At 44.7% G+C, this 26,454-nt stretch overlaps 1 protein-coding gene across 1 annotated transcript; it reads left to right on the forward strand.

Moving 5' to 3' along the window:
* Window positions 1–103: 103 nt before the first annotated feature.
* LOC142289877 (zinc finger protein 593-like) lies at window positions 104–26,454 on the forward strand. Its single transcript, XM_075333819.1, has 4 exons — window positions 104–203; window positions 5,271–5,476; window positions 21,235–21,297; window positions 26,119–26,454. Exons 2-4 carry the CDS (start codon window positions 5,277–5,279, stop codon window positions 26,237–26,239), a joined length of 384 nt encoding a protein of 127 aa, XP_075189934.1. The 5' UTR covers window positions 104–203; window positions 5,271–5,276; the 3' UTR covers window positions 26,240–26,454.

Below are 26,454 nucleotides of genomic sequence, written 5' to 3' on the forward strand. Positions count from 1 at the left end.
TCCGGTTTAAGCAACTTTCTGTCTCTAATGAAGGAGCCATTTTGTTGTAGTGAAGCATTGTATCGTGTGAGAAACAGACTACGGTAAAATGGCCGCTAAGCAATTTTGTTATTAGCTATCAGGGGGACGATTTCCAGTTCGCGCTCTTGTGGTAATGCCCCTCTTTGCGGCATGGTAGCCCAGCTGACCGGACTGTACGATAGGTGAGTGCTGTACGATTTTCCGCCTCTTCGCGCTCCTTGGGCCGGAGTCGCTGAGGAATCTCTCACTTTCCGTTCCGACTTTTCTTGCTTTACCCACAAATTATTAGTAAAACATGAGCTCTCTTGAATTTTTGATTTATATAGTGAAAAAGGGGAACATTAGCCAGTAATTTTATTTTGATGAAAGTAAAGCAACAAATGTTCCTTTGTGACCAGCTCTATAGAGAGGATATAGGGAGAGCAGCTTTATAGAGAGGATATAGGGAGTGCGGCTCTATAGAGAGGATATAGGGAGAGCGGCTGCCTAGAGAGGATATAGGGTGAGCAGCTCTATAGAGGATATAGGGAGAGCGGCTTTATAGAGAGGATATAGGGAGTGCGGCTCTATAGAGAGGATATAGGGTGAGCGGCTGCCTAGAGAGGATATAGGGTGAGCAGCTTTATAGAGAGGATATAGAGAGAGCGGCTGCCTAGAGAGGATATAGGGAGAGCAGCTTTATAGAGAGGATATAGAGAGAGCGGCTGCCTAGAGAGGATATAGGGAGAGCGGCTGCCTAGAGAGGATATAGGGTGAGCAGCTTTATAGAGAGGATATAGAGAGAGTGGCTGCCTAGAGAGGATATAGGGTGAGCAGCTCTATAGAGAGGATATAGGGTGAGTAGCTCTATAGAGAGGATATAGGGAGAGCGGCTGCCTAGAGAGGATATAGGGTGAGCAGCTTTATAGAGAGGATATAGGGAGAGCGGCTGCCTAGAGAGGATATAGGGTGAGCAGCTCTATAGAGAGGATATAGGGTGAGTAGCTCTATAGAGAGGATATAGGGAGAGCGGCTGCCTAGAGAGGATATAGGGTGAGCGGCTGCCTAGAGAGGATATAGGGAGAGTAGCTCTATAGAGAGGATATAGGGAGAGCGGCTGCCTAGAGAGAATATAGGGTGAGCAGCTCTATAGAGAGGATATAGGGTGAGTAGCTCTATAGAGAGGATATAGGGAGAGCGGCTGCCTAGAGAGAATATAGGGTGAGCAGCTCTATAGAGAGGATATAGGGTGAGTAGCTCTATAGAGAGGATATAGGGAGAGCGGCTGCCTAGAGAGGATATAGGGAGAGCGGCTGCCTAGAGAGGATATAGGGAGAGCGGCTGCCTAGAGAGGATATAGGGTGAGCAGATCTATAGAAAGGATATAGGGAGAGCGGCTGCCTAGAGAGGATATAGGGAGAGCAGCTCTATAGAGAGGATATAGGGTGAGTAGCTCTATAGAGAGGATATAGGGTGAGCAGCTCTATAGAGAGGATATAGGGAGAGCGGCTGCCTAGAGAGGATATAGGGAGAACGGCTGCCTAGAGAGGATATAGAGAGCGTGGCTGCGTAGAGAGGATATAGGGAGAGCGGCTGCCTAGAGAGTATATAGGGAGAGCAACTCTATAGAGAGGATATAGGGTGAGCAGCTTTATAGAGAGGATATAGGGAGAGCGGCTGCCTAGAGAGGATATAGGGTGAGCAGCTCTATAGAGAGGATATAGGGTGAGTAGCTCTATAGAGAGGATATAGGGAGAGCGGCTGCCTAGAGAGGATATAGGGAGAGTAGCTCTATAGAGAGGATATAGGGAGAGCGGCTGCCTAGAGAGGATATAGGGAGAGTAGCTCTATAGAGAGGATATAGGGAGAGCGGCTGCCTAGAGAGAATATAGGGTGAGCAGCTCTATAGAGAGGATATAAGGTGAGTAGCTCTATAGAGAGGATATAGGGAGAGCGGCTGCCTAGAGAGAATATAGGGTGAGCAGCTCTATAGAGAGGATATAGGGTGAGTAGCTCTATAGAGAGGATATAGGGAGAGCGGCTGCCTAGAGAGGATATAGGGAGAGCGGCTGCCTAGAGAGGATATAGGGAGAGCAACTCTATAGAGAGGATATAGGGAGAGCGGCTGCCTAGAGAGGATATAGGGAGAGCGGCTGCCTAGAGAGGATATAGGGTGAGCAGCTCTATAGAGAGGATATAGGGAGAGCAGCTGCCTAGAGAGGATATAGGGAGAGCGGCTGCCTAGAGAAGATATAGGGTGAGCAGCTCTATAGAGAGGATATAGGGAGAGCGGCTGCCTAGAGGGGATATAGGGAGAGCAGCTGCCTAGAGAGGATATAGGGAGAGCAGCTCTATAGAGAGGATATAGGGTGAGTAGCTCTATAGAGAAGATATAGGGTGAGCAGCTCTATAGAGAGGATATAGGGAGAGCGGCTGCCTAGAGAGGATATAGGGAGAGCAGCTGCCTAGAGAGGATATAGGGAGAGCGGCTGCCTAGAGAGGATATAAGGAGAGCGGCTCTATAGAGAGGATATAGGGTGAGTAGCTCTATAGAGAGGATATAGGGAGAGCGGCTGCCTAGAGAGAATATAGGGTGAGCAGCTCTATAGAGAGGATATAGGGTGAGTAGCTCTATAGAGAGGATATAGGAAGAGTGGCTGCCTAGAGAGGTTATAGGGAGAGTGGCTGCCTAGAGAGGTTATAGGGAGAGCGGCTGCCTAGAGAGGCTATAGAGAGCAGCTGCCTAGAGAGGCTATAGGGAGAGCGGCTGCCTAGAGAGGATATAGGGAGAGCGGCTGCCTAGAGAGGATATAGGGAGAGGGGCTGCCTAGAGAGGCTATAGAGAGCAGCTGCCTAGAGAGGATATAGGGAGAGCGGCTGCCTAGAGAGGCTATAGAGAGAAGCTGCCTAGAGAGGATATAGAGAGCGTGGCTGCATAGAGAGGATGTGGAGAGAGCGGCTTTGTAGTGCAGATGTATAGAAACTGGCTGCCTAGAGAGGATATAGGGAGAGCGGCTGCCTAGAGAGGATATAGGGAGAGCGCCTGTGTAGAGAGGATAGAGGGAGAGCGGCTACCAAGAGAGGATATAGGGAGAGCGGCTACCAAGAGAGGATATAGGGAGAGCGGCTGTGTAAAGAGGATGTGGAGAGAGCGGCTGTGGAGAGAGGATGTGGAGAGAGCAGTTTTGTAGTGCGGATGTACAGAAACTGGCTGCATAGAGAGGCGGTTGTTTTTTATGTGCAGAAAAGCGCTGTGGGCACATGGCTTTGCCGCCGCGCAGGAGACTGGTAAGCAGAATGCGCTGCTCTCTGGGCTGGGGAGTCTGTGTCCATTTTGGTGGAGTCGGTATAAGTTGGACTGACTCTGACTCCTAAAATATTTAATACATTTCAATGCAGAATGTGCTGAATATTTTTTCATAAGAATTTGGGAAAGTTATGAAATGTCCTATAAATTTCTGTTCTATTTCTGATCTAAGAATCTAGGCTTTTAGTTGAGATGAATCTGTGCTGCACTTCAGCTACATGATATAAGTAGTGATGTTACCATTTTACTACAGTAAATTTATCACAAACATGAGTCATGTATACACTATAAAGACACATCTGCAGGTTTTTCTCACTATCTGACATAAAAGCAGAATAAACCTTTCCTGTTTTAGGTCAGTTAGGAACCAAAATTATTTATATTTACCAAATGCCAGAACAATGAGAGAGAGAATGAAGGCATTTTTATTATTTTCTGCAAAGGCAAAAGTTTACATACACTAAGGCTATGTGTGCACGTCTGCGTTTTGCACTGCAGTGTAAAGACGTGTTCTGCGTCACCAGCACAATCTTATGAAGATTGTGCAAATTCCAGCCGCACGTTGCATTTTAGAACGCAGCGTTGTGCATGCTGAAATATTTTGCCAAATCTCTTTGTTCTAAAAAGCAACATGTCAATTGTTTTGTCCATGTTTGGATGCTTTTCCCATCTGTCTGTGGCAGAACAAGCATCCAGAACGCATGAATTCTGCATTCACAATGCATCCAAAACGCAGCTTTTCGGCTGCGTTTTGAAACGCACATGCAGTGACTTAAACGCTGCGGAATATTTGACAACCAGAACGCAACGTGCACACATACTCGTAGAGTACTATGTCTTTATACAATATGGGACAGCCCATATGATGATGTCATGTCTTTAGAAGCTCCGGGTGGCTGCTGGCTGATATTGTTAGGCTGGGGGGCTCCCCATAACGTGGGGCTCCCCATCCTGAGTATACCAGCCTTCAGTCGTGTGGCTTTACCCTGGCACGTCGTTTTTTTTCCAATTATTTCTTTATTTTTTTTACTGCTCAATATAGACACGCCCACCGGCAGCTGTGATTGGTTGCAGTGAGACAGCTGTCACTCAGCGTGGGGGCGTGTCTGACTGCAACCAATCATAGGCGTTGGTGGGCGGGGAAAGCAGGGAATACGTGATGGATTAATGAGCGGCCGGCATTTTCAAAAGAGAAGCCACCACAGTGTGAACACCGTGCAGCATGTCAGCATTTGCTATATACTATAGATTGCCGGGCTAGTTTTTTATAGGTCTATCTACCCTAATTACTCTGTAGGGTCCTTCGTGCCATTTTTCCTTGTCCTCGTTCCCTGCACTATATATGAATCATTGTATTGTATCTTGATTTCTTATCCCCATCCCTTATATTTAATAAAAACGAATTTTTACATGCAACTATTTGCTTTTGGGGGATATTAATTATGTCGGTACGTAATTTTGGCACACAAAGTCCTATTTTCTCCTATTTGAACCAGGCTAAGGGACCATTCTAAACGCTTAGGGAGCCTTTGCAGGCGTTTTGTGGTAATTATTCTAATTTTCTGAGATAATGACTTTTGGGTTTTCATTGGCTGTAAGCCATAATCTTCAACATTAACAGAAATAGACATTTGAAATAGATCCCTCTGTGTGTAATGACTATATATAATATGTTCCCTTTTTTATTGAATTATGGAAATAAATTTCACTTTTTGATGATATTCTGATTTATTGAGATGCTCTTGTATATCAAGAACTACATGAGATCTAGGAACGATACAGCAGATAAGTGATTTATGAAAACTACAGTAAATGACCCTGTGCCGGAATCAGGGTCTGCCCTACTATAAACTGCCCTCAGATTGTGCAGCAAAAATGTATTTACAGATTCTCATTAATATTTTGATATTATCCTATTCCTTTTTCATCATAATTTTGGGGTGATTTTTTTTCTTCCTTTTAGACCACAATGACTCGCTCAAAGCAGATCGGAAATCACAAAAGCGACAAAAAGAAAAATATTTCAAAACTCTGGAAAACCAAAAGGAGAGTTAAAGACATAGACCAGATTCATGAAGATCTTCGTCCTGAAAATGTTCCTCGGTTACTAAAGCAGGAAATAGACTACAGTCTTCCCGGCAATGCACAACATTACTGTATACACTGCGCGTGAGTACATTGTTCTGTATTGTGCGGTGTGTGACGTGCAGGTTTTGTGAGGAGGAGAGAATACAGGAATATAGATTAGACTGGTTATCCCGTAACCAAGAGGACCTGTGCCCATCAGTGAAAGCAGCAGAATGAAAGACCTCAACGTTTACTCTGTGTGAAGGCACACAGCATAGAGGTTGTTCCAGCAGGGGATAGAGCTGGAGTGACACAGGCTACAGATCATTAGTATCTCTTCAGCCACATTTGCATATCAATTTAAACCCTGATTTCTCAATAATGGAGGAACAGACTGGCCATGTCAATGCATCACTGGACTTGTCTTTGAAAGAGCTACATGCGTATATTAATAGTTTGGGGGTGAAATCCTTCTGACGGATTCCCTTTAAGAATAACTGTAATTGGCCACTCAGACATGCAGAAATAAATCTGTGCTAACGTTAATGGATTCCACTGAAGTAAAAATCGTTTTAGTTGTCACTATCTGTAATGTCCTTCATAGTGATAAGTCTAGCGCCATCTCTAGTTAACAATGACGTTCTTTACCGAGGCAAAAAATATGATTCCAACTTCCAGGTAGCAAGGACTACCCTAATAGAAATGTCGGTAACCTGCTCCACAAGACATTTAAAGGGAACCTGTCATGGCAAAAAATACTATTAACCTGAAGTTATAGGTTTTATCTGCAGGTTAACAGCGTTCTAAAACTGCCCGGCCATCACACTTTTAGCCGGCAACTTGGAAGAAATTAACTTTATTCCTCCTGGCAGCCTTCGGCTTCCTGTCATAGAGGAGTGGTTTTAGTAGTTTGTCATTGCTCAGTTAATAGTGAGCGGCAGCTGTAATCACACCCCGGCACTGACTAACAGCTGGCACAGCAGCGCATCAGTACTAAGCTGCTGCCATTCAGTCCCGGGGTGTGATTACAGCCGCCGCTCACAATGTACTGAGCCACATCTGAAGCCACATCTCTGATTGAAAGCTGAAGGCTGCAGGGAGGAATAAAGTTAAATTCCTCTCAGTAGCCAGTCTTTCAATGTGGTGGCCAGGCGGTTTTAAAGCACTATTAACCTGCAGATTAACCCCATATCGGCAAGTTAATGGCATTTTTTTTTTCACATGATGATTCCCTTTAAACAATTTCCGTCATGTGTTATATTGAAAACTGTCACTATACGTATGTGGTAGACTGTCTTCTTGGTCAAGCATATCTGATCTCTTTGTATGGCTATCTTAGAGGGGTTGTCCCACTCCCAACTTGGTAAGTGAGAGGTGCTGTGATGTTGTCGTATTTTAGGACAAACTATTTTATGACTTCAGCTCCAAACATACGGTCATTGCCGAAAGTCTTGGCACCCTTGAAATTATTCCAGAAAATGAAGTACAGTGGGGGAAATAATTTTTTGATCCCTTGCTGATTTTGTAAGTTTGCCCACTGACAAAGACATGAACAGTCAGTAATTTTAAGGGTAAGTTAATTTCAACAGTGAGAGAATATCCAAAATAAGATCCAGAAAATCACATTGTATAAATTATATAAATTTAATTGTATTTTGCAGAGAGAAATCAGTATGTAATCCCTCTGGCAAGCAAGACCTAAAGTGAACTTGTCAGCTGCAATATGCACCTAGAGCCACGAGCAGTTCTGGGTACATATTGCTAACCCTGCCTAACTGTCCCTGTATCTAGTAGCATAGATAAAGAGAGCTTTAGAAAAAGTACTAGTCGTAAGGGCGTTACTTCCCCGACTAGTCCTCCCTCTTAGCATGTTAGTACACCCACAGGTCTCTGCTGCCTTTCACTTCTGACATGTTCTCATTATATTCATTGATTATTCACCGCACTGCGGACCTGAGCATTGCGATGACAGCACCGCCGAGGACAGCACCGCGGGGACAGGTGAGTATTCAGCAAGCAGTGTGTGTGCGCAGTGACGTCCAGGAGGTCATTGGAGTTCCCAATAAACTCTGATGACCCCCACGCTACAGCGGGTGTCACCACGATGACTTCACGGGTTCATCAGAGTTCATTGGGAACTCTGATGACCTCATGGACGTCACTGCACACACTACTTGCTGAATACTCACCTGTCCCTGTGATGCTGTACTTGGCGATGCTCCGGCTTCCAGTTACACACACACACACACTGTTGGATACTCACCTTTCCCCGGAACTGAAGTCCCCAGCGCTGTTCCTGCTTCAAGCTCTTCAGTGCAGTGAATAATCAATGAGAATAATGAACGGGGGTCAGAAGGAGACAGCAGAGTCGAAGAAAACAGCGCTGGATACAGATGATTATGGAAAATCTTTTTAATTAAAAGACCCGAGTTTTCTCCGGTACATGTCACACTGATGTCACACGGATCACATCAGTGTGCGGTCCGTGTGACACCTGTGATGCAGGAGAAAGAACGGACATGTCTCCGTGTGTGCGTGCGGGGCCACGAGGGGTCACACGATCCGTGTGAAAACACGACCGTGTGAGTATCAGCATAGAATAACATGCGTACGTGTGGCATCTGTGTTAAAAACGGATGTCACACGTACCTGAAACACGGACGTCTGAAACCAGCCTGAGTGTGTGGACTGGAGACTTCTATACAGGTGACAATTTAAGACAGGTGTCTATAATGCAGGTAACAAGTTGATTAGGAGCATCTAACTGTTCTGTAGGAGTCAGAACGCCTAATGGTTGGTAGGGGATCAAATATTTATTTTTCTCTGAAAAATGCAAATATATTTATACAATGTGCTTTTCTGGGTTTTATTTTGGATATTCTATCTCTCACTGTTAAAATTAACCTATGCTTAAAATCAGGGTGGATTTGATTTAAATCTAACTGATTTAAATCACGATTTAAATCACTAGTCAGTAAGGCTTGATTTAAATCAGTGATTTAAATCAAAGTTTCTACCGAAACTAGTTCTTGCTACTTTAACATGCAAGTAGATGAAGATTTTTAGAATCACTTTTTATATTACTTTTTTCTCCCCAGTTTAATGGGTTAATCATTCATATTTGGACACCACTGTTCTGTTGTACTTAGGAAGGAGAAAAATAATCCTGACCTTAATAACAATTTAAATAGATTTATTCAACTGAAACAATAACAACATTACAGCATAAGTTATTTGCTTAAACAAACACCCATGTTTGTTAACTAATTTGGCTAAACAAAATATATATATATTTTAAGAAACTTAGACTGTCAGCCCAGCCGACACATGAAAAACTTAAATACTACTGTCCCTGCTGTCCTCTGTAGCTCACTTGTCGTCATCTTCATCATCATCTTCTTCTTCTTTGTTCCTATTCATAATCTGGAAAAGAAAAACAAGCTTTCCTGCTTTATTGGGTCCCAACCGATTTCTCAATTTAGAATGAATGAGTCCAAAGGAAGAGAATATTCTTTCAACGCCTGCAGAAGAAGCTACTGCTGTTAAAAGTGAAATCATTACTTGAACAGTCTCTAAATCCAAGCGCTTAAGTGACTTCCACCAGTTTACTGGTGTGACCTTCCTTAAAATATCTTCAGCAAACATATATTTCTTGAATGGTTCCCCCTTAGCTCTGAAGTTTATTATAGTTGGCATTAAAGATGGATGATTGCTGGATACCCATGTCATAGCTAACTCCTCTTCCTCAGCACTTAGGTTTTGACCCTGATATTGGATATTGACAAGATTTGCCAAAAAATGAGCTGGAGTCAGTGCTTGTCCCATTCGTTTGTTTACTGCTTGTAATTGAATTTTGTCCATGTGTAGTTCTGTTTTTAAGTGTTCACTCAGTTCCTTCCAAATTTCAACAGCATCCGCAATAAAACAGCTATTTTTCTGTATTTTGTTTAAAGCTTGAGAGATGGGTTTCAGGAAGCTCAGCATATGTTCAACATTTCTCTTAAGCCCAATGTTGAGGATTTTGGCAGTGACAGTGCCATCTATTTTATCTCGATTTTCTTAACAAAGTGTCATCAGAATAGGCCAGTTTTTGATATACTGCTCAAAACAATCCACCACAGAGTTCCATCTAACATCTTGTGGGAGCGTTAGCTTGGTTCCACACATCCTTTTCAGAGCTGCTGCAGCAAAATGATTATTACAGAAGTATTTAGCAATTTCAACAACATTAGCCTTTATTTCTGGAACACTTAAGTCTTTGGCTAAGAGGTGCAGCAAATGAGCACTGCAACCATATGTTATTAGCAGCTTTGTATTCCCTCCCTGCTCTTCTAAATCTCTTCTCATCTTGGATACGTTTGCAGCATTGTCAGTGACCAAACTGCGTACTAGACATTTGAATTTTTGTTCACATGTCGTTATAGCTTTTACTGCCACTTCTTGTAAGTATTCTGCTGTGTGTGCATTTCCTGACGTATCAGTTGTTTGTGCAAGGAAGACTTTACCTTCTTCTGTTGTTATACAAGCACATACAATAGGATCATTGTGGACATTACTCCACCCATCAATACTTAGGTTAACAATTTTACCCTCCAGAGCTGTTGCACATTGCTCCATTTCTCTGTCATACACTTGATCCAGCAGTTTCCCTGCAACATCAGCTCTGCTGGGTGGACTGTATCCTGGTCTCAGTGACTGAACCATATTAATGAAATGTGGGTTCTCAGTCAGACGGAAAGAAGAGTTCGTTGCATAAATAAACTGGGCAATTTTTTCATCAATCAACTCTTTTTCTAATCTGCTAGTTCTTATCACAAACCTATCTATGGTGGTTCCAGGAGGTAAAGGTTTTTTCTTCCTATTGGGTGATGGTGATATGTGGCTGTGGGTGTCTGATGATGATGCTGCTGCTAATGAAGCACTATCCTGGATGGATAACTCTGAAACTGTAGAACAGGATGATGGTGATCTTGGAGGTGGATAGTTTCCAGAATCCATGAATTCCCCTAAACAAAAAAGTCAATGCTGTTATTTTATTGTTTATTATACAATTTCTGCTTATTGTACACAACACATCACTGCCCCTGCCCCAAAAGAAATATTTGTTTTTCTTCATAACTGTACCAAATGACAGTAACATGCAGTAATAATAAGAAATATAATTTTTCTCACACATGACAGTTCAGTCTTTAGAAATAGTATTCAATGAAAATGTTTACCAACCTGAAGATCCTGCCTGTTCAGAAGTGTTTCTTTGGTCATCTTCATCACCGCACTTCTCATGATGTTGCCTCATTCGCGCCACCAGGCCTTGCATCTCTTTGTTGCATCGTTTGCATTTTGCACGCATGCCTGCCTTACCGATAGGCGAAGGAGCTTCATTAAAATATTCCCAAACTGGGTCTCTTTTACGGCCTGCTGCCATTATAAGGAAAGAATGTAATAAACCTCAGATCGTACACACAAACAGATCCAGACTTGTCTGTCTGTGGCTATGCTGCAGTATTGTGCTCAAAGTTTCACTTTCATTTTCTTGTCTGCTTGCCCTTCCTCCTCCTCACACTTAGATTCACATTCTTCTTGTGTTGTGCAGATCTATTCCACTCCAAACAATCAGAAACATATTGTCTAACTTCTTGGACTTGGCACTGAAGGGGTTGATTCTGTATTCATAGGTTTGTAGAACAATAGGATTAAGGTCTTTTTCTCAACTCTGTTCATGTTGTAATATTTTTGCCGTGAAGAAGAGGCTGGGACCTCTGCGGAATCAAATTCAGTTTTGAGAACTGCGTAAGTAAAGCGAGCGTCTGTGATAATATAGGAGAGAAACTGCCCACTAATCCTACAGAAACCTCTGGAAGAGCATGGCATTGTGAATGTTACACATATACAGCCTTTATTCTACTGAGTTAAACAACTCAGCTTTATCTCATGATGGAAGAACCTTTGGATGGTAAAATATTTTCCTCAAAAAGCAGTTTATTGAAAAAAATCCGATTTAAATAAAAAAAATCCGATTTTTTTTTTTTTTTTTATTATTTTTTTTTTTAAAAAAACATTGATTTTTATCCACCCTGCTTAAAATTACAGACTGTTCATGTCTTTGTCAGTGAGAAAGCTTACAAAATCAGCAAGGGATCAAATCATTATTTCCCCCCCATTGTATTTCTCCCAAAAAAGTATTGCAATTACATGTTTTGTTATACATGTTCATTTTCTTTGTGTGTATTGGAACAACACAAAAAAAAAAGATTAAAAAAAAGGCAAACTGGACTTAATTTCACACAATACTCCAAAACAGGACAAAATTGTTGGCACCCTCAACTTAATATTTGGTTGCACATCCTTTGAAATAAATAACTGCAATCAGTCGCTTCCTATAACCATCAAAAACCTTATTGCACCTCTCGGCTGGAATTTTGCACCACTCTTCATTTGCAAACTGCTCCGGGTCTCTCATATTTGAAGGGTTCCTTTTCCCAACAGCAATTTTAACATCTCTACAGATGTTCAATGGGATTTAGATCTGGACTCATTACTGCAATTTCAGAGCTCTTCAGCACTTTGTTTACATCCATTTCTGGGTGCTTCTTAAGTATGTTTGGGGTCATTGTCCTGCTGGAAGATCCATGACCTAGAACAGAAACACAGCTTTCTGACTCTGGGCACCACATTGTGATCCAAAATTCATTGATATTCTTCAGATTTCATGATGACTTGCACACAGTGAAGGCACCCAGTGCCAGCGGCAGCAAAACAACCCTAAAACATCTTTGAACCTCTACTATATTTGACTGTAGGTACTGTGTTCTTTTCTTTGTTGGCCTCATTCTGTTTTTGATAAACAGTACAATGATCTGCTTTACCAAAAAGCTCTATCTTGATCTCATCTGTCCACAAGCTTTCCTAAAAGGTTTTTTTGGCAAACTGAAGTGTTGCTTTTTTATCTCTGTGTCAGCAGTGGAGTTCTCCTCATCTGACACATGTGCACCCTTAAGGCCACGTCACACTAAGCAACATCGCTAGCAACATCGCTGCTAAGGAACAACTTTTGTGACGTAGCAGCGATGTTGCTAGCGATGTTGCTGTGTGTGACATCCAGCAACAACCTGGCCCCTGCTGTGAGATCGCTGGTTGTTGCTGAATGTCTTGGACCATTTTTTAGTTGTTGCTCTCCCGCTGTGAAGCACACATCGCTGTGTGTGACAGCGACAGAGCAACAACTAAATGTGCAGGCAGCAGGAGCCGTCTTCTGCGGACGCTGGTATCCACGGTAAACATCGGGTAACCAAGAAGCCCTTTCCTTGGTTACCCGATATTTACCTTCGTTACCAGCGTCCGCCGCTCTCACGCTGTCAGTGCCGGCTCCCTGCTCTCTGCACACGTAGCGACAGTACACATCGGGTAATTAACCCGATGTGTACTGTGGCTAGGAGTGCAGGGAACAGGGAGCCGGCACTGGCAGTGTGAGAGCGGCGGACGCTGGTGACGAAGGTAAATATCTGGTAACCAAGGTAAGGGCTTCTTGGTTACCCGATGTTTACCGTGGTTACAACAGCGTCCGCAAAAGCCGGCTCCTGCTGCCTGCACACGTAGCAGAGTACACATCGGGTAATTAACCCGATGTGTACTGTGGCTAGGTGTGCAGGGAGCCAGCGCTAAGCGGTGTGCGCTGGTAACCAAGGTAAATATCGGGTTGGTTACCCGATATTTACCTTAGCTACCAAGCGCAGCATCGCTTCCACGTGTCGCTGCTGGCTGGGGGCTGGTCACTGGTTGCTGGTGAGATCTGCCTGTGACAGCTCACCAGCTTCCCGTGTAGCGACGCTCCAGCGATCCCTGCCAGGTCAGGTTGCTGGTGGGATCGCTGGAGCGTCGCTTAGTGTGACATCTCACCAGCGACCTCCTAGCAACTTACCAGCGATCCCTATCAGGTTGTATCGTTGTTGGGATCGCTGGTAAGTTGTTTAGTGTGACTGGGCCTTAAGCCTGCAGGACAGCTTGAATTTGTTTGGAACTCAATTAGAGCTGCTTATCCACCTCTCGGACTATCATGCATTGTAACCTTTCATCAATTTTTCTCTGCTGTCCAGGGAGGTTACCTACAATGCCAGGGGTTGTAAACTTTTTGATTATTTTGTGAACCGTGGACAAATGAACATCAAGATCTCTGGAGATTGAATTGTAATCTTGAGATTGTTGTGGGGTTTTTTTTTCCATCAATTTTTGTTGCTAGTCCTCAGACAGTTCTCTTCTCCTCTTCCAGTTCTCCATGCTTAATGTAGCACACACAGATATATAATGCAAAGATTCAGTCAACTTGTCTTTTTTTTTATCTGGTTTCAAGTGTGGTTTTCATATTGCCCACACCTGTTACTTTCCAAAGGTGAGTTTGAATGAGCATCACACACATGAAACAAAGTTTTGTAAAGGTTTCAACAGTTTTGTACTGCCCATTTTGGGTGGTTTGTGTGAAATTATGTCCAATGTTTGCCTTTTTTTCTTAGGTTTTTTTTTCTTTTTTTTTATTGTTCCAATACACGCAAAAAGAAATAAACATATATATGACAAAACGTGTAATTGCAATCCATCTCTAGATGAGATATTGCCTTGAGTCTAATATTGATTTAGAAGGAATTGTGGGATAATATAGCAATCCCAGGACACCTATCCTCTCCCTATCTCGATTTGCATATGTTCTTTCATTTGTAAGCCTTGATTTTCGATACATTGCTCATCTTTCTTCAATTATTGAAATGAGCGTGTTGATTTTGGTCCCTTTCCCGGCAACTGCTACAGATCTCCTAAATGTTGAAAGTCCCTTTTGTCTTGATCGTTGTCTGCACCATTGTGATACTCCACTGTGCTCTGTACTGAAATCTCGCGGGTGCCGGATGTATGTTGATGAGGACGATGGTCAAGCAAGGAGAGCACCACACATTCATAGGGCTTTGAACACACTTAATGTGTGAGATTTAAGTACAGATCACAAATAGTTGTCACAGTGATGCAGCCATCCTTGAAGAACAATCGAGAGGTGCTATGTGGTAATTAGTGAGTAGAGCTGGAGAACTTGCAGGGACTAGAGGGGTGCCAGATCATTTACATAATACAGAAAAGATGGCCTTTTCACTACACTGGATCTGCTGACACACGGGTATGATTGAACATAAGGTCAATAAATGTTTGGTATCAGAGAATGGCAAGAGGGGCAATGAAACTGGCCTAATCCTAGTTCCTTGTCTCGGAAATCAGAGACTTCTGATAGACTGTGTCAGCTTTCAGTAACCTACATACCCAGCGGTAAAAGAATTATAAATCGTTACGTTCTTCAGAACAGAGAAGATTTTTAACAAGACTTAAAGGGTATTTCCCTCTGCAAAATCCTATCCTAATATGGTTTTTGGGGTAGTAATAATAATAATATTTAGCAAATACCTCCAATTAGAAATGTAGTATAGCTCTACTGATTCACTGTGTTGTTACCTCATGTTCAGAGAATTGCAGAACCCCTTAGGTGTCGAGGACTTGCAGGACCTTAGGTGAGCTTAGTTACGACCATGAATATAGTCACAGCCAATTAGTTGCTATGATCATAACCATGGATACCTAAGGTCCAGCAGTACCTTGAACATGAGGTAAGTGACAGTGAATCAGGAGAACTAAATTACATTTCTAATTGGAGGTATTTGCTAATATTATCACTACACCTTTGACTTATTGGGATAGGATCTTGGAGCTGGGAATACCCTTTTAATTTACAATTTGTTTGTATACTTCAAGCACTTTGAAATTTATCTATTTAAAGGAATCTGTCAGTAGGTTTTTGCTCCTCTATTATGCAGGCAGCAATGTGTCACTTACTTTACTGGGTGCTTTAGTAAAAAAAAACATTTTATCTGCTGCAGATCTATCAGTTCTCTACACGCTTACCTCTGTATAACCCCACCAAACTACTAAATGGCTGTTTTCTATTTGGATTGGCAGGTGTGGCAGTTATACACAACTCATGAATATGGAGGACTACATGCCAGGAAGGTTACTAGTCCTCTCATGATAATCCCCTGTCGATAAAACTGTCTTTTTATCAAAACTACAGCAAGCAGCTTAATAAGAGACACCTCATTGGAATTAGTCTCAATTAAGGTCTGGAGACCCAAAGCTTGTACTTCGACCCTGCATGCCGGATGTTGGAATCCAGCCTTAGGCTATGTGCGCACGTAGCGTTTGACCCTGCAGAAATTTCTGCAGCGATTTGAACAGCACACGTGTGCTTCAAATCGCTGCAGAAAGAGTCCGTAATGAAAAAAAAAAAGCCGATTCCATGCGCTCTGAGTGCAGCCCCTCCCATAGACAGAGCGGGGGCTACAGGCAGAGCGCAGGAAGGAAGTGACATGTCACTTCTTAGAACGTGCGTTTCGGCAGCAGCCGAAGCGCTGCGCTCTAATACGCCACATGCGCATGTCTCCTGCATAAACTTCATAGATTATGCTGGGGACGCAGGACGCATGCAGTTACGCTGCGGTGCAGATCGCAGCGTAACTGCATGCAAATACGCAACGTTCGCACATAGCCTTAGGGGTACTTCTCACATAGCGAGATCGCTGCTGAGTCACAGGTTTTGTGACGTACCAGTGACCTCATCAGTGATCTCGCTGTGTGTGACACTAAGCAGCGACCTGGCCCCTGCTGTGAAATCGCTGATTGTTACACACTGTTCTGGTTCATTTTTTTTGGTCGTCAGGCTCCTGCAGGGCAGCACACATTAGTGTGTTTGACACCTTACCCAACGACCTCAGTCGCGACTCACGTAGGCGTGCATCTTCGTTGTTTTCCGTTACCTCTCTGTTCCGATTGGTGATCGCTACTGCGCTGGCCGCTTCTATCCTCTGTTCTGGCTTGTAGATCGCAGTACATTTCAGAGGGCTGAATTCACTTGCCCAGGACCGCGTGTAGCAGCAGATTGTAATACAGTCCATTCTGCATCGGGACTATAGGATGGACAAGGATGGAAGCACTATTATGTTGCCTTCTCTAAAGGCAAGGCCGCCCAATCACAACACAGTTACGACCACCAATTGGAGCAGAGGAGGCGCGGAAAAGGCAATGTAGATGCACTCCTATGTTACTAATCAAGATTTGAATCGTGCTATGTGACAGGGTCCCGCGACCGCCGTATCGTTGCTGCGTCGTTGAGAAGATCTGACTGTTTGACAGCTCACTAGCGACCCTGTAGCAACGCACTAGCGATCCTGACCAGGTGGTATCGCTGTCAGAAGTGCTGGTACGTCGTTTAGTGTGACGGTACCCTTACACGCACACATATCTTTGCTGGTTACACTTAGCAAACACAGCTCTACCCATCACACATTACATACATTCACCCAAGCGGGCTCTATGGTAACCCTAGGGAATGTATATGCCCCAAATGTTAGACAGATTCGATGGTTGTTATCCACGCTCAAAAAATTCCGCAATTTTTCAGAAGGTACTCCAATATTGTGCGGTGACTTTAATGTGGCTATGGAGCCCAAATTAGACTCTACTGCAAAAAAAAGTCACCTCTTTAAAGGACCTATCTCGGATAAAATGCTCTCTCCAATCCCTCTCTCTAATAGACATATGGCGCTATCAACATCCCACAGCAAAAGACTTCACATTCTTCTCTAATCCTCATAAATCATACCACAGACTAGACTACATTTTTCTACCTAGACACCTATTACCCAATGTCAACGATTCAGAGATCCAATCAACACCCTACTCTGACCATGCTTATGTTGCAGCTAGTTTCTCACTTCTGAGGCCGTATTGGCTACATCGCACGTGGAGAATGAATGAGTCAATTCTCTCCTCGGAAGAAAATAAGAAACGCATATCTGAATGTCTCCGTAATTATTTTGCAGAGAACAAGACACCAGATATTGCGGCCCCGTTACTGTGGGAAGCGCATAAGTCGGTCATTAGGGGAGAACTGATTTCCATCTCCTCACATCTCAACAAGCAGAGAAATTTGTTCTTGCAGACTCTGTATGCTGAGATAGCCACGTTGGAAGCCCAGCATAAGAAGTCCCTTTCCCAACAGACATTAGAACAGCTGACTGCGAAGCGCATTGAACTGAGAGATATACTCAATAAGCAGTCGGCTAAGTTTTATCTCAGTTGGAGGAATCGTTTGTTCCTCCATGGGGACAGGGCTTCTAAACTTATGATGTCCATGATAAAAAAAGACAGGCTCGTACGTTCATACATGCAATTAAAACCACACAGGGTCACCGTACGCAAGACTATTCTCAAATCTCGGACGAATTCCTTCGCTTTTATAAAAACCTATACCAAATCCGACCGGAAGAGTCGACATTGGAGAGGGACAAGAGGAAATGTGATATACAAAACTACTTAACTAAATTAAATCTCCCGAAACTCTCTAAAACACAACAGGAGTCCTTAGGAAAACCGTTCTCCCGGGCGGAGGTTCAGTCCATCCTGTCCAGGAGCCCCGTGGGGAAGGCTCCAGGTCCAGATGGCCTTCCCATTACCTATTATAAGAAATTCTTTGATATTTTGGCGGACCATCTCTTAGCTTCATGCAACGCTCTTCTTCTTGGCGACCCTATACCCAAACAAGCACTAGAGGCGCACATATCATTAATACACAAAGATGGGAAAGACCCAGAGTGCTGTGGAAACTATAGGCCCATCTCACTCTTGAACGTGGACCTAAAGATATATGCTAGCCTAATAGCCAATCGAGTGGCAGATATTCTTCCAGATCTCATCTCCCCAGAACAATCAGGTTTTGTCAGAGGCAGAGAGGGGAAGGATAACGAACTGAGAGTAATAAACCTAATGCAATACGCCAGGATTCATAAATTGCCTCTAGTGCTGCTGGGAACGGACGCCGAGAAGGCGTTTGACAGGGTGGACTGGACCTTCTTGCGGGGGACGCTGGAGGCCTTCCACTTTCCCCCAGATACCATACGCGCAATTCTTCAGATGTACACATCCCCCACGGCCAGGATTAAAATAAATAATACCCTCACCAACCCTCTGGACATTAAAAATGGCACAAGGCAGGGTTGCCCCTTATCCCCCCTACTCTTTGTCCTGGTCATGGAGCCATTGCTAGCCTCCATTCAACAGGACCGGGACATTGAGGGGTTCAATTTACAGGGAGTTCACCACAAGTCCGCCGCCTTTGCTGATGATTTGTTGGTGGTAATGACCAGACCGGAGAGGGGTTTCCCTGCCTTTATGAAATTATTAGAGGAGTATGGCCGTTGGTCTAACTTCAAAATTAACCTATCAAAATCAGAAGCATTAAGCATTAATATCGCCAGCAAAGTTACTAATTCTCTCCAAAACATGTTCCCCTTTCGGTGGCCAAATAGTCACATAACATACTTAGGCATTAAGTTGGGGAAAACCTTCAAATCCCTATTTGATCTCAATTACAAGCCCCTTCTTCCTACACTTACCGCACATATAGCCTCATGGAAGGCTCCCTTCCTCTCGTGGATAGGTCGGAAAAATTTAATTAAAAGCATTGTACTTCCAAAGTTTATTTACCTTTTTCAAATGTTACCCATACCAATTCCCACATCTTTTCTCTCTCAATGTAACTCTTTAATTTCCAATTATGTCTGGCACAAACATAAACCGAGAATCAACTTTCAAACACTGAGTCTCCCAAGGGACAGGGGGGGCATGGGATTACCCAATATATCGTTATATTATAATGCCGCAGTCCTCTCTAGAACGATAGACTGGATCAGACGCCCTCCGACTAAATTGTGGATATCTATAGAAGAATACCTAGCCCCCACACCCCTGCGAGCTATGCTACTTTTCCCTGCTACCCAGAGGGATAAAAGATCCTTCACAAATGTGCTCACAAGAACTCTCATGCACAAGTGGAAGGAAAACAGAGAGATAGTGGCCCCGCCTCTCTCCCCTTTAACTCAAGTTTCCGACATATTAGACGCCGATGTAAATCAAGCCGCATCCACGAAATCCTCACTCCTGACCAAGGTGAATGTTTCGCTAGCTGATCTTCTGGTGGACGGCTCTCTGATTTCTGAACAGGAGATGGGTATGAACCCAGGCCTTTCTAAGCTCACGTTTCTTCATTATACAAAGTTAAAACATGTGATTCAGCCATTATTACCTCATACTCATCTCGACAGACCTTTAACTGCATTTGAATCTTCTTGCATGCAAGCCCGGGCTCCCAGGAAAATTCTTTCTAACCTGTACCAGACCCTGCTTACAAAAAAACTGGTGGTAAAGAGAGCATACATACTAAGATGGGAGAGGGACCTGAGTACTACATTTACCGATTTACAAACAAACCAAATTTACAAGGCCTCACACGGTCCGTCTTGCTGTGTGAGAGTTCAAGAGAATTCATTTAAAGTGATTACGAGATGGTACATTGTCCCCACCTCGTCTAGTACATGGAGCTCTTCCAACTCAGATCAATGCTGGCGCTGCGAGAGGGACAAGGGTACTTATTTACATATGTGGTGGACTTGTCCGATTGTCCAGACCTTTTGGCGGATGGCATCACAGTTAATATTAGACCTCACAGGCAAACAGGGGGTTCTGGAACCTGGTCAAATGCTTCTGAACTTTCCAATGTGGCCTAAAGATAAAGCTTCTTCAAAACTGGCGTCATTTGTAAGCTACTCATAGCCCAACTGTGGCGCACAACGAAAATTCCCACTCTCACACAGCTCTTGCTGAAGATCGATCAATTATATCATGTCGAAGAACTCTCAGCCCTCTCACGTCAAAATATGCTCTCTTTCCTCCAGGTCTGGGAGGCTTGGCAGGCCTACAAGTCTAAACCTCAATTTTCAGTAGTGACCTCGCAGACGGCAGCATAGGGGAATATAAGCCACACCTCTCCTCCTCCATTGGGACGAGTGATAGCTATCTAACCATTCTTGCCACGGACTGAACGGACCTAAGACCAAAATCCTCTCCTTTTTCCTCTTCTTTCTTTTTATCTCCCCTTCCCTATTGTCTCTTTATTCCTCTAACTCTATTCTTGGAACTGAATTTCATGCGATAAAATTCGCTCTCCTAGATTCTGGCTCCCCCCCCTACTTCTTGTTCCTTTGATACTTGTTGTTAAAAATTGTTGCATTTTAATACAGAAACTAGGCTACTATTTAATTTGGGCTTTCCCAGCATCCGATGGTTCAGCTTATTATTTGGAAAGCCTAGATAACGCATAAGTAACTAGAGCCATAGAGTTAAAATGAGAAGCAGCTGATGCAAATGTAATTGTATAAGCTAAGACTGTGATTTCTGATATATATGTATTTTTATTTTCTTTTGCTTCAATAAGCAAAACATTAAAACAAACAAACATACATTCACCCATAGGTGGGGAATGGGAATACATGTAATGTATGCACCAGTATGTAGACAGCCGAGCCATATATTCAAGAGCTTCAAGAGGAACCTCAAGACCCACCTCTTCCAACCAGCCTACAACCTACAATAGCCCTCAGTCCAGTACACCACTGTGCAACCAGCTCTGTCCTCACCTATTGTACCATCACCCATTCCCTGTAGACTGTGAGCCCTCGCGGGCAGAGACCTCTCTCCTCCTATACCAGTCTGTCTTGTACTGTTAATGATTGTTGTACGTATACCCTCTCTCACTTGTAAAGTGCCATGGAATAAATGGCGCTATAATAATAAATAATAATAATAATATATGTGGTAATATATAGGCAGCACAGAAAGAGGCGGAAGGAACAAACAGTATACACTTGTATCAGACATGCATAGCATCTATTCATTAAGCCAGTTGTGTGTCCTCACTATAAGTTTTTCTTATTTTTAAGGAGATACTTTGTGGATCTGAAGACGTTAAAGGAACATTTTAAGACCAAAGTTCACAAGCGCAGGTAAAGATCTGTTTCACTTTATACACAGGCCTGTGTAAGCTTGTCGGGGTGAGTGCGTTCTGATTTGGGAGGTTGAGCGAGCTGTTGTGAGAATACCTTGAAGGGTTCAGATGTGAGTGATGGGTCTTACATAGGATGTGATTAGTGATGAGCGAGTATGCTTGTAACTACTCGGTACTCGCACGAGTATCACTGTACTCGGGCTGCTCGGCGGGTACCGAGTAATTTTGCAATACTCGTGCTTTACTCGTGGTCTTCATCCCTGCATGTTGGCGCTCTTTTGAGAGCCAGCCCTCATGCAGGGATTGGCTGGCAGACCACTGCAATGCCACAGCCCTGTTAGTTGTGGAATTGCAGTGATTGGCCGGCCTGCACAGCGTGACCGAGCCTTTATACCGGCCGGCGCGCTGTGCTCTGTACACAGCCATCTCATATTCCCTGCTTTCCACGCCCACAGGCGCCTATGATTGGTTGCAGTGAGACACGCCCCCACGCTGAGTGACAGGTGTCACACTGCACCCAATCACAGCAGCCGGTGGGCGTGTCTATACTGTGCAGTAAAATAAATAAATAAATAATTAAAAAAACGGCGTGCGGTTCCCCCCAATTTTAATACCAGCCAGATAAAGCCATACAGCTGAAGGCTGGTATTCTCAGGATGGGGAGCCCCACGTTATGGGGAGCCCCCCACCCTAACAATATCAGTCAGCAGCTGGCCAGAATTGCCGCATACATTATATGCGACAATTCTGGGGCTGTACCCGGCTCTTCCCGATTTACCCTGGTGCGTTGGCAAATCGGGGTAATAAGGAGTTATTGGCAGCCCATAGCTGCCAATAAGTCCTAGATTAATCATGTCATGCGTCTATGAGACACCCTCCATGATTAATCTGTAAGTTACAGTAAATAAACACACACACCTGAAAAAATCCTTTATTAGAAATAAAAACACACACATATACCCTGGTTCACCACTTTAATCAGCCCGAAAAAGCCCTCCATGTCCGGCGTCATCCAGGATGATCCAGCGTCGCATCCAGCGCTGCTGCATGGAGGTGACCGGAGCTGCAGCAGACACCGCCGCTCCGGTCACCTCCACACAGCAAATGAACACAGCCGCGCGATCAGCTGCTGTCACTGAGGTTACCCGCTGTCACCGCTGCATCCACCGGTGGCCGCGGGTAACCTCAGTGACAGCAGCTGATCGCGCGGCTGTGTTCATTTGCTGTGTGGAGGTGACCGGAGCGGCGGTGTGTGCTGCGGCTCCGGTCACCTCCATGCAGCAGCGCTGGATGCGACGCTGGATCATCCTGGATGACGCCGGACAAGGAGGGCTTTTTCGGGCTGATTAAAGTGGTGAACCAGGGTATATGTGTGTGTTTTTATTTCTAATAAAGGATTTTTTCTGGTGTGTGTGTTTATTTACTGTAACTTACAGATTAATCATGGAGGGTGTCTCATAGACGCCTGACATGATTAATCTAGGACTTATTGGCAGCTATGGGCTGCCAATAACTCCTTATTACCCCGATTTGCCAACGCACCAGGGCAAATCGGGAAGAGCCGGGTACAGTCCCAGAACTGTCGCATATAATGTATGCGGCAATTCTGGGCGGCTGTTGGCTGATATTGTTAGGGTGGGGGGCTCCCCATAACGTGGAGCTCCCCATCCTGAGAATACCAGCCTTCAGCCGTATGGCTTTATCTGGCTGGTTTTAAAAATGGGGGGAACCGCACGCCGTTTTTTTTAATTATTTATTAATTTTAATTATTAATTTTAATTATTTATTAAATAATTAAAAAAAACGGCGTGCGGTTCCCCCCATTTTTAAAACCAGCCAGATAAAGCCATACGGCTGAAGGCTGGTATTCTCAGGATGGGGAGCTCCACGTTATGGGGAGCCCCCCACCCTAACAATATCAGCCAACAGCTGCCCAGAATTGCCGCATACATTATATGCGACAGTTCTGGGACTGTACCCGGCTCTTCCCGATTTACCCTGGTGCGTTGGCAAATCGGGGTAATAAGGAGTTAATGGCAGCCCATAGCTGCCACTAAATCCTAGATTAATCATGTCAGGCGTCTCCCCGAGATTCCTTCCATGATTAATCTGTAAATTACAGTTAAAAAACACACACACCCGAAAAATCCTTTATTAGAAATAAAAAACACTAACAAAGTCCCTCATTACCAATTTATTAACCCCGACAAACCCTCCATGTCCGGCGTACTCCACGGACTCCGGCGTCGCGTCCAGCTCTGCTGCATGGAAGTGACAGGAGCTGCAGAAGACACCGCCGCTCCGGTCACCTCCACGCAGCTAATGAAGACAGCCGTGCGATCAGCTGAGCTGTCACTGAGGTTACCCGCTGTCACTGGATCCAGTGACGGCGGGTAACCTCAGTGACAGCTCAGCTGATCGCGCTACTCACCTCATTTGCTGCGTGGAAGTGACCGGAGCGGCGGTGTATTCTGCAGCTCCGGTCACCTCCATGCAGCAGCGCAGGATGCGACGCTGGAGCATCCTGGATGACGCCGGACATGGAGGGCTTTTTGGGGCTGATTAAAGTGGTGAACCAGGGAATGTGTGTGTGTTTTTTATTTCTAATAAAGGATTTTTTCGGGTGTGTGTGTTTATTTACTGTAACTTACAGATTAATCATGGAGGGTGTCTCATAGACGCCTGACATGATTAATCTAGGATTTAGTGGCAGCTATGGGCTGCCATTAACTCCTTATTACCCCGATTTGCCAAAGCACCAGGGCAAATCGGGAAGAGCCGGGTACAGCCCCAGAACTGTCGCATATAATGTATGCGGCAATTCTGGGCGGCTGCTGACTGATATTGTTAGGCTGGGGGGCTCCCCATAACGTGGAGCTCCCCATCCTGAGAATACCAGCCTTCAGCCGTATGGCTTTATCTGGCTGGCATTAAAATGGGGGGGACCGCACGCCGTTTTTTTTTAATTATTTATTAATTTATTTTACTGCACAGTATAGACACGCCCACCGGCTGCTGTGATTGGGTGCAGTGTGACACCTGTCACTCAGCGTGGGGGCGTGTCTCACTGCAACCAATCATAGGCACCGGTGGGCGGGGAAAGCAGGGAATAGGAGATTGTTTAATGAGCGGCCGGCTTTTTCAAAATAGTAAAAGCCGCCGGTCACCTCCACGCAGCTAATGAAGGGAATAGCGCGATCAGCTGCTGTCAGTCAGGTAACTCCCGGCCACTGCTGGATCCAGCGGTGCCGCGATTAACCTCAGTGACAGCAGCTGATCGCTCTACTCACCTCAGTTGGTGCATGGAGCTGACTGGAGCGGCGGTGAGTAGCGCGATCAGCTGAGCTGTCACTGAGGTTACCCGCGGCCACCGCTGCATCCACCGCTGGATCCAGGTAACCTCAGTGACAGCTCAGCTGATCGCGCTACTCATCTCATTAGCTGCGTGGAGGTGACCGGAGCGGCGGTGTCTTCTGCAGCTCCTGTCACTTCCATGCAGCAGAGCTGGACGCGACGCTGGAGGACTGTGGAGTACGCCGGACATGGAGGGTTTGTCGGGGTTAATAAATTGGTAATGAGGGACTTTGTTAGTGTTTTTTATTTCTAATAAAGGATTTTTCGGGTGTGTGTGTTTTTTAACTGTAATTTACAGATTAATCATGGAAGGAATCTCGGGGAGACGCCTGACATGATTAATCTAGGATTTAGTGGCAGCTATGGGCTGCCATTAACTCCTTATTACCCCGATTTGCCAACGCACCAGGGTAAATCGGGAAGAGCCGGGTACAGCCCCAGAACTGTCGCATCTAATGTATGCGGCAATTCTGGGCGGCTGCTGACTGATATTGTTAGGGTGGGGGGCTCCCCATAACGTGGAGCTCCCCATCCTGAGAATACCAGCCTTCAGCCGTATGGCTTTATCTGGCTGGTATTAAAATTGGGGGGACCGCATGCCGTTTTTTTTAATTATTTAATTATTTATTTCACTGCACAGTATACACACACCGGCTGCTGTGATTGGTTGCAGTGAGACAGCTGTCACTCAGTGTGGGAGCGTGTCTCACTGCAACCAATCATAGGCGCCGAAAAGCAGGACAGCAGGGAATACGAGATTGATTAATGAGCGGCCGGCTTTTTCAAAAGAGGAAAAGCCACCGGAGTTTGAACAGCTGTGCAGCGCCGCGGCAGTGATCGGGGAACGGTAAGTAAGAGAGAGGGGGGGAACTGACCGACAGACTGTGAGAGGGGGACAGACAAGACAGAGAGAGACCGACCGACGGACTGAGGGAGATAGAATAAAAAAAAAAAAATGACCGACATCGCTAGTAAAAAGCACAAAACGTGCGTTTTGGACATCGGAGTGCCACACAATGTTTTCATGTAAAATCTTTCATGTATTAATCTCAAAAAGTAACATACACCAGCTCTATCTCACTATTGAGTATGTGCCCTTAACATTTCCGCCATGAAAATTCATTTTGGTGTCATTTTGGAAGGTTTTCTGGTGAGTCCGTAAAAATGGCGTAAAACTCGGACAAAATTGTTCACATCTGTGACTTTTGAGTGATAAATGCTTCAAGGGGTCTTCCCCATGCTGATGCCATGTCATTTGAGCACTCTTCTGAGACTTTTGTGACATTTTTAGGGTTTCTCCATGCTGCCGGGGGGTCATTTCACAAAAATACTCGGGTCTCCCATAGGATAACATTGGGCTCGGTGCTCGGGCCGAGTACACGAGTATCTTGGGAGGCTCGGCCCGAGCTTCGAGCACCCGAGCTTTTTAGTACTCGCTCATCACTAGATGTGATCTCTGTTACAGGCTGAAGCAGCTGAAAGAGGAGCCATACACCCAGGAAGAGGCAGAGCGAGCAGCAGGGATGGGCTCATACAAAGCGCCCAAGCAAATCCAAGTGCGGACACAGGAGATACCAATGGAGTAGCATATTATACCAGCAGCCTGTGAGGAAACGTCATTCCCACCGGAGTCCACTCTTGTGATCTGACTGGTGTGCGGAAGATGGATGCTGCAATCTCCAGAACAAGTGTTGTACATTATCGCGGGCTGTGATAAGTTATTGTGAACCTGGAAAGTGGCCCCAACATCTGTTCCTCGGCTACAAGTGCTGCAGTGATAAAAACTACACTTTCACATTCA

This window comes from Anomaloglossus baeobatrachus, chromosome 2 (assembly GCF_048569485.1).
Source record: "Anomaloglossus baeobatrachus isolate aAnoBae1 chromosome 2, aAnoBae1.hap1, whole genome shotgun sequence".
NCBI classification, from domain to species: Eukaryota; Metazoa; Chordata; class Amphibia; order Anura; family Aromobatidae; genus Anomaloglossus; species Anomaloglossus baeobatrachus.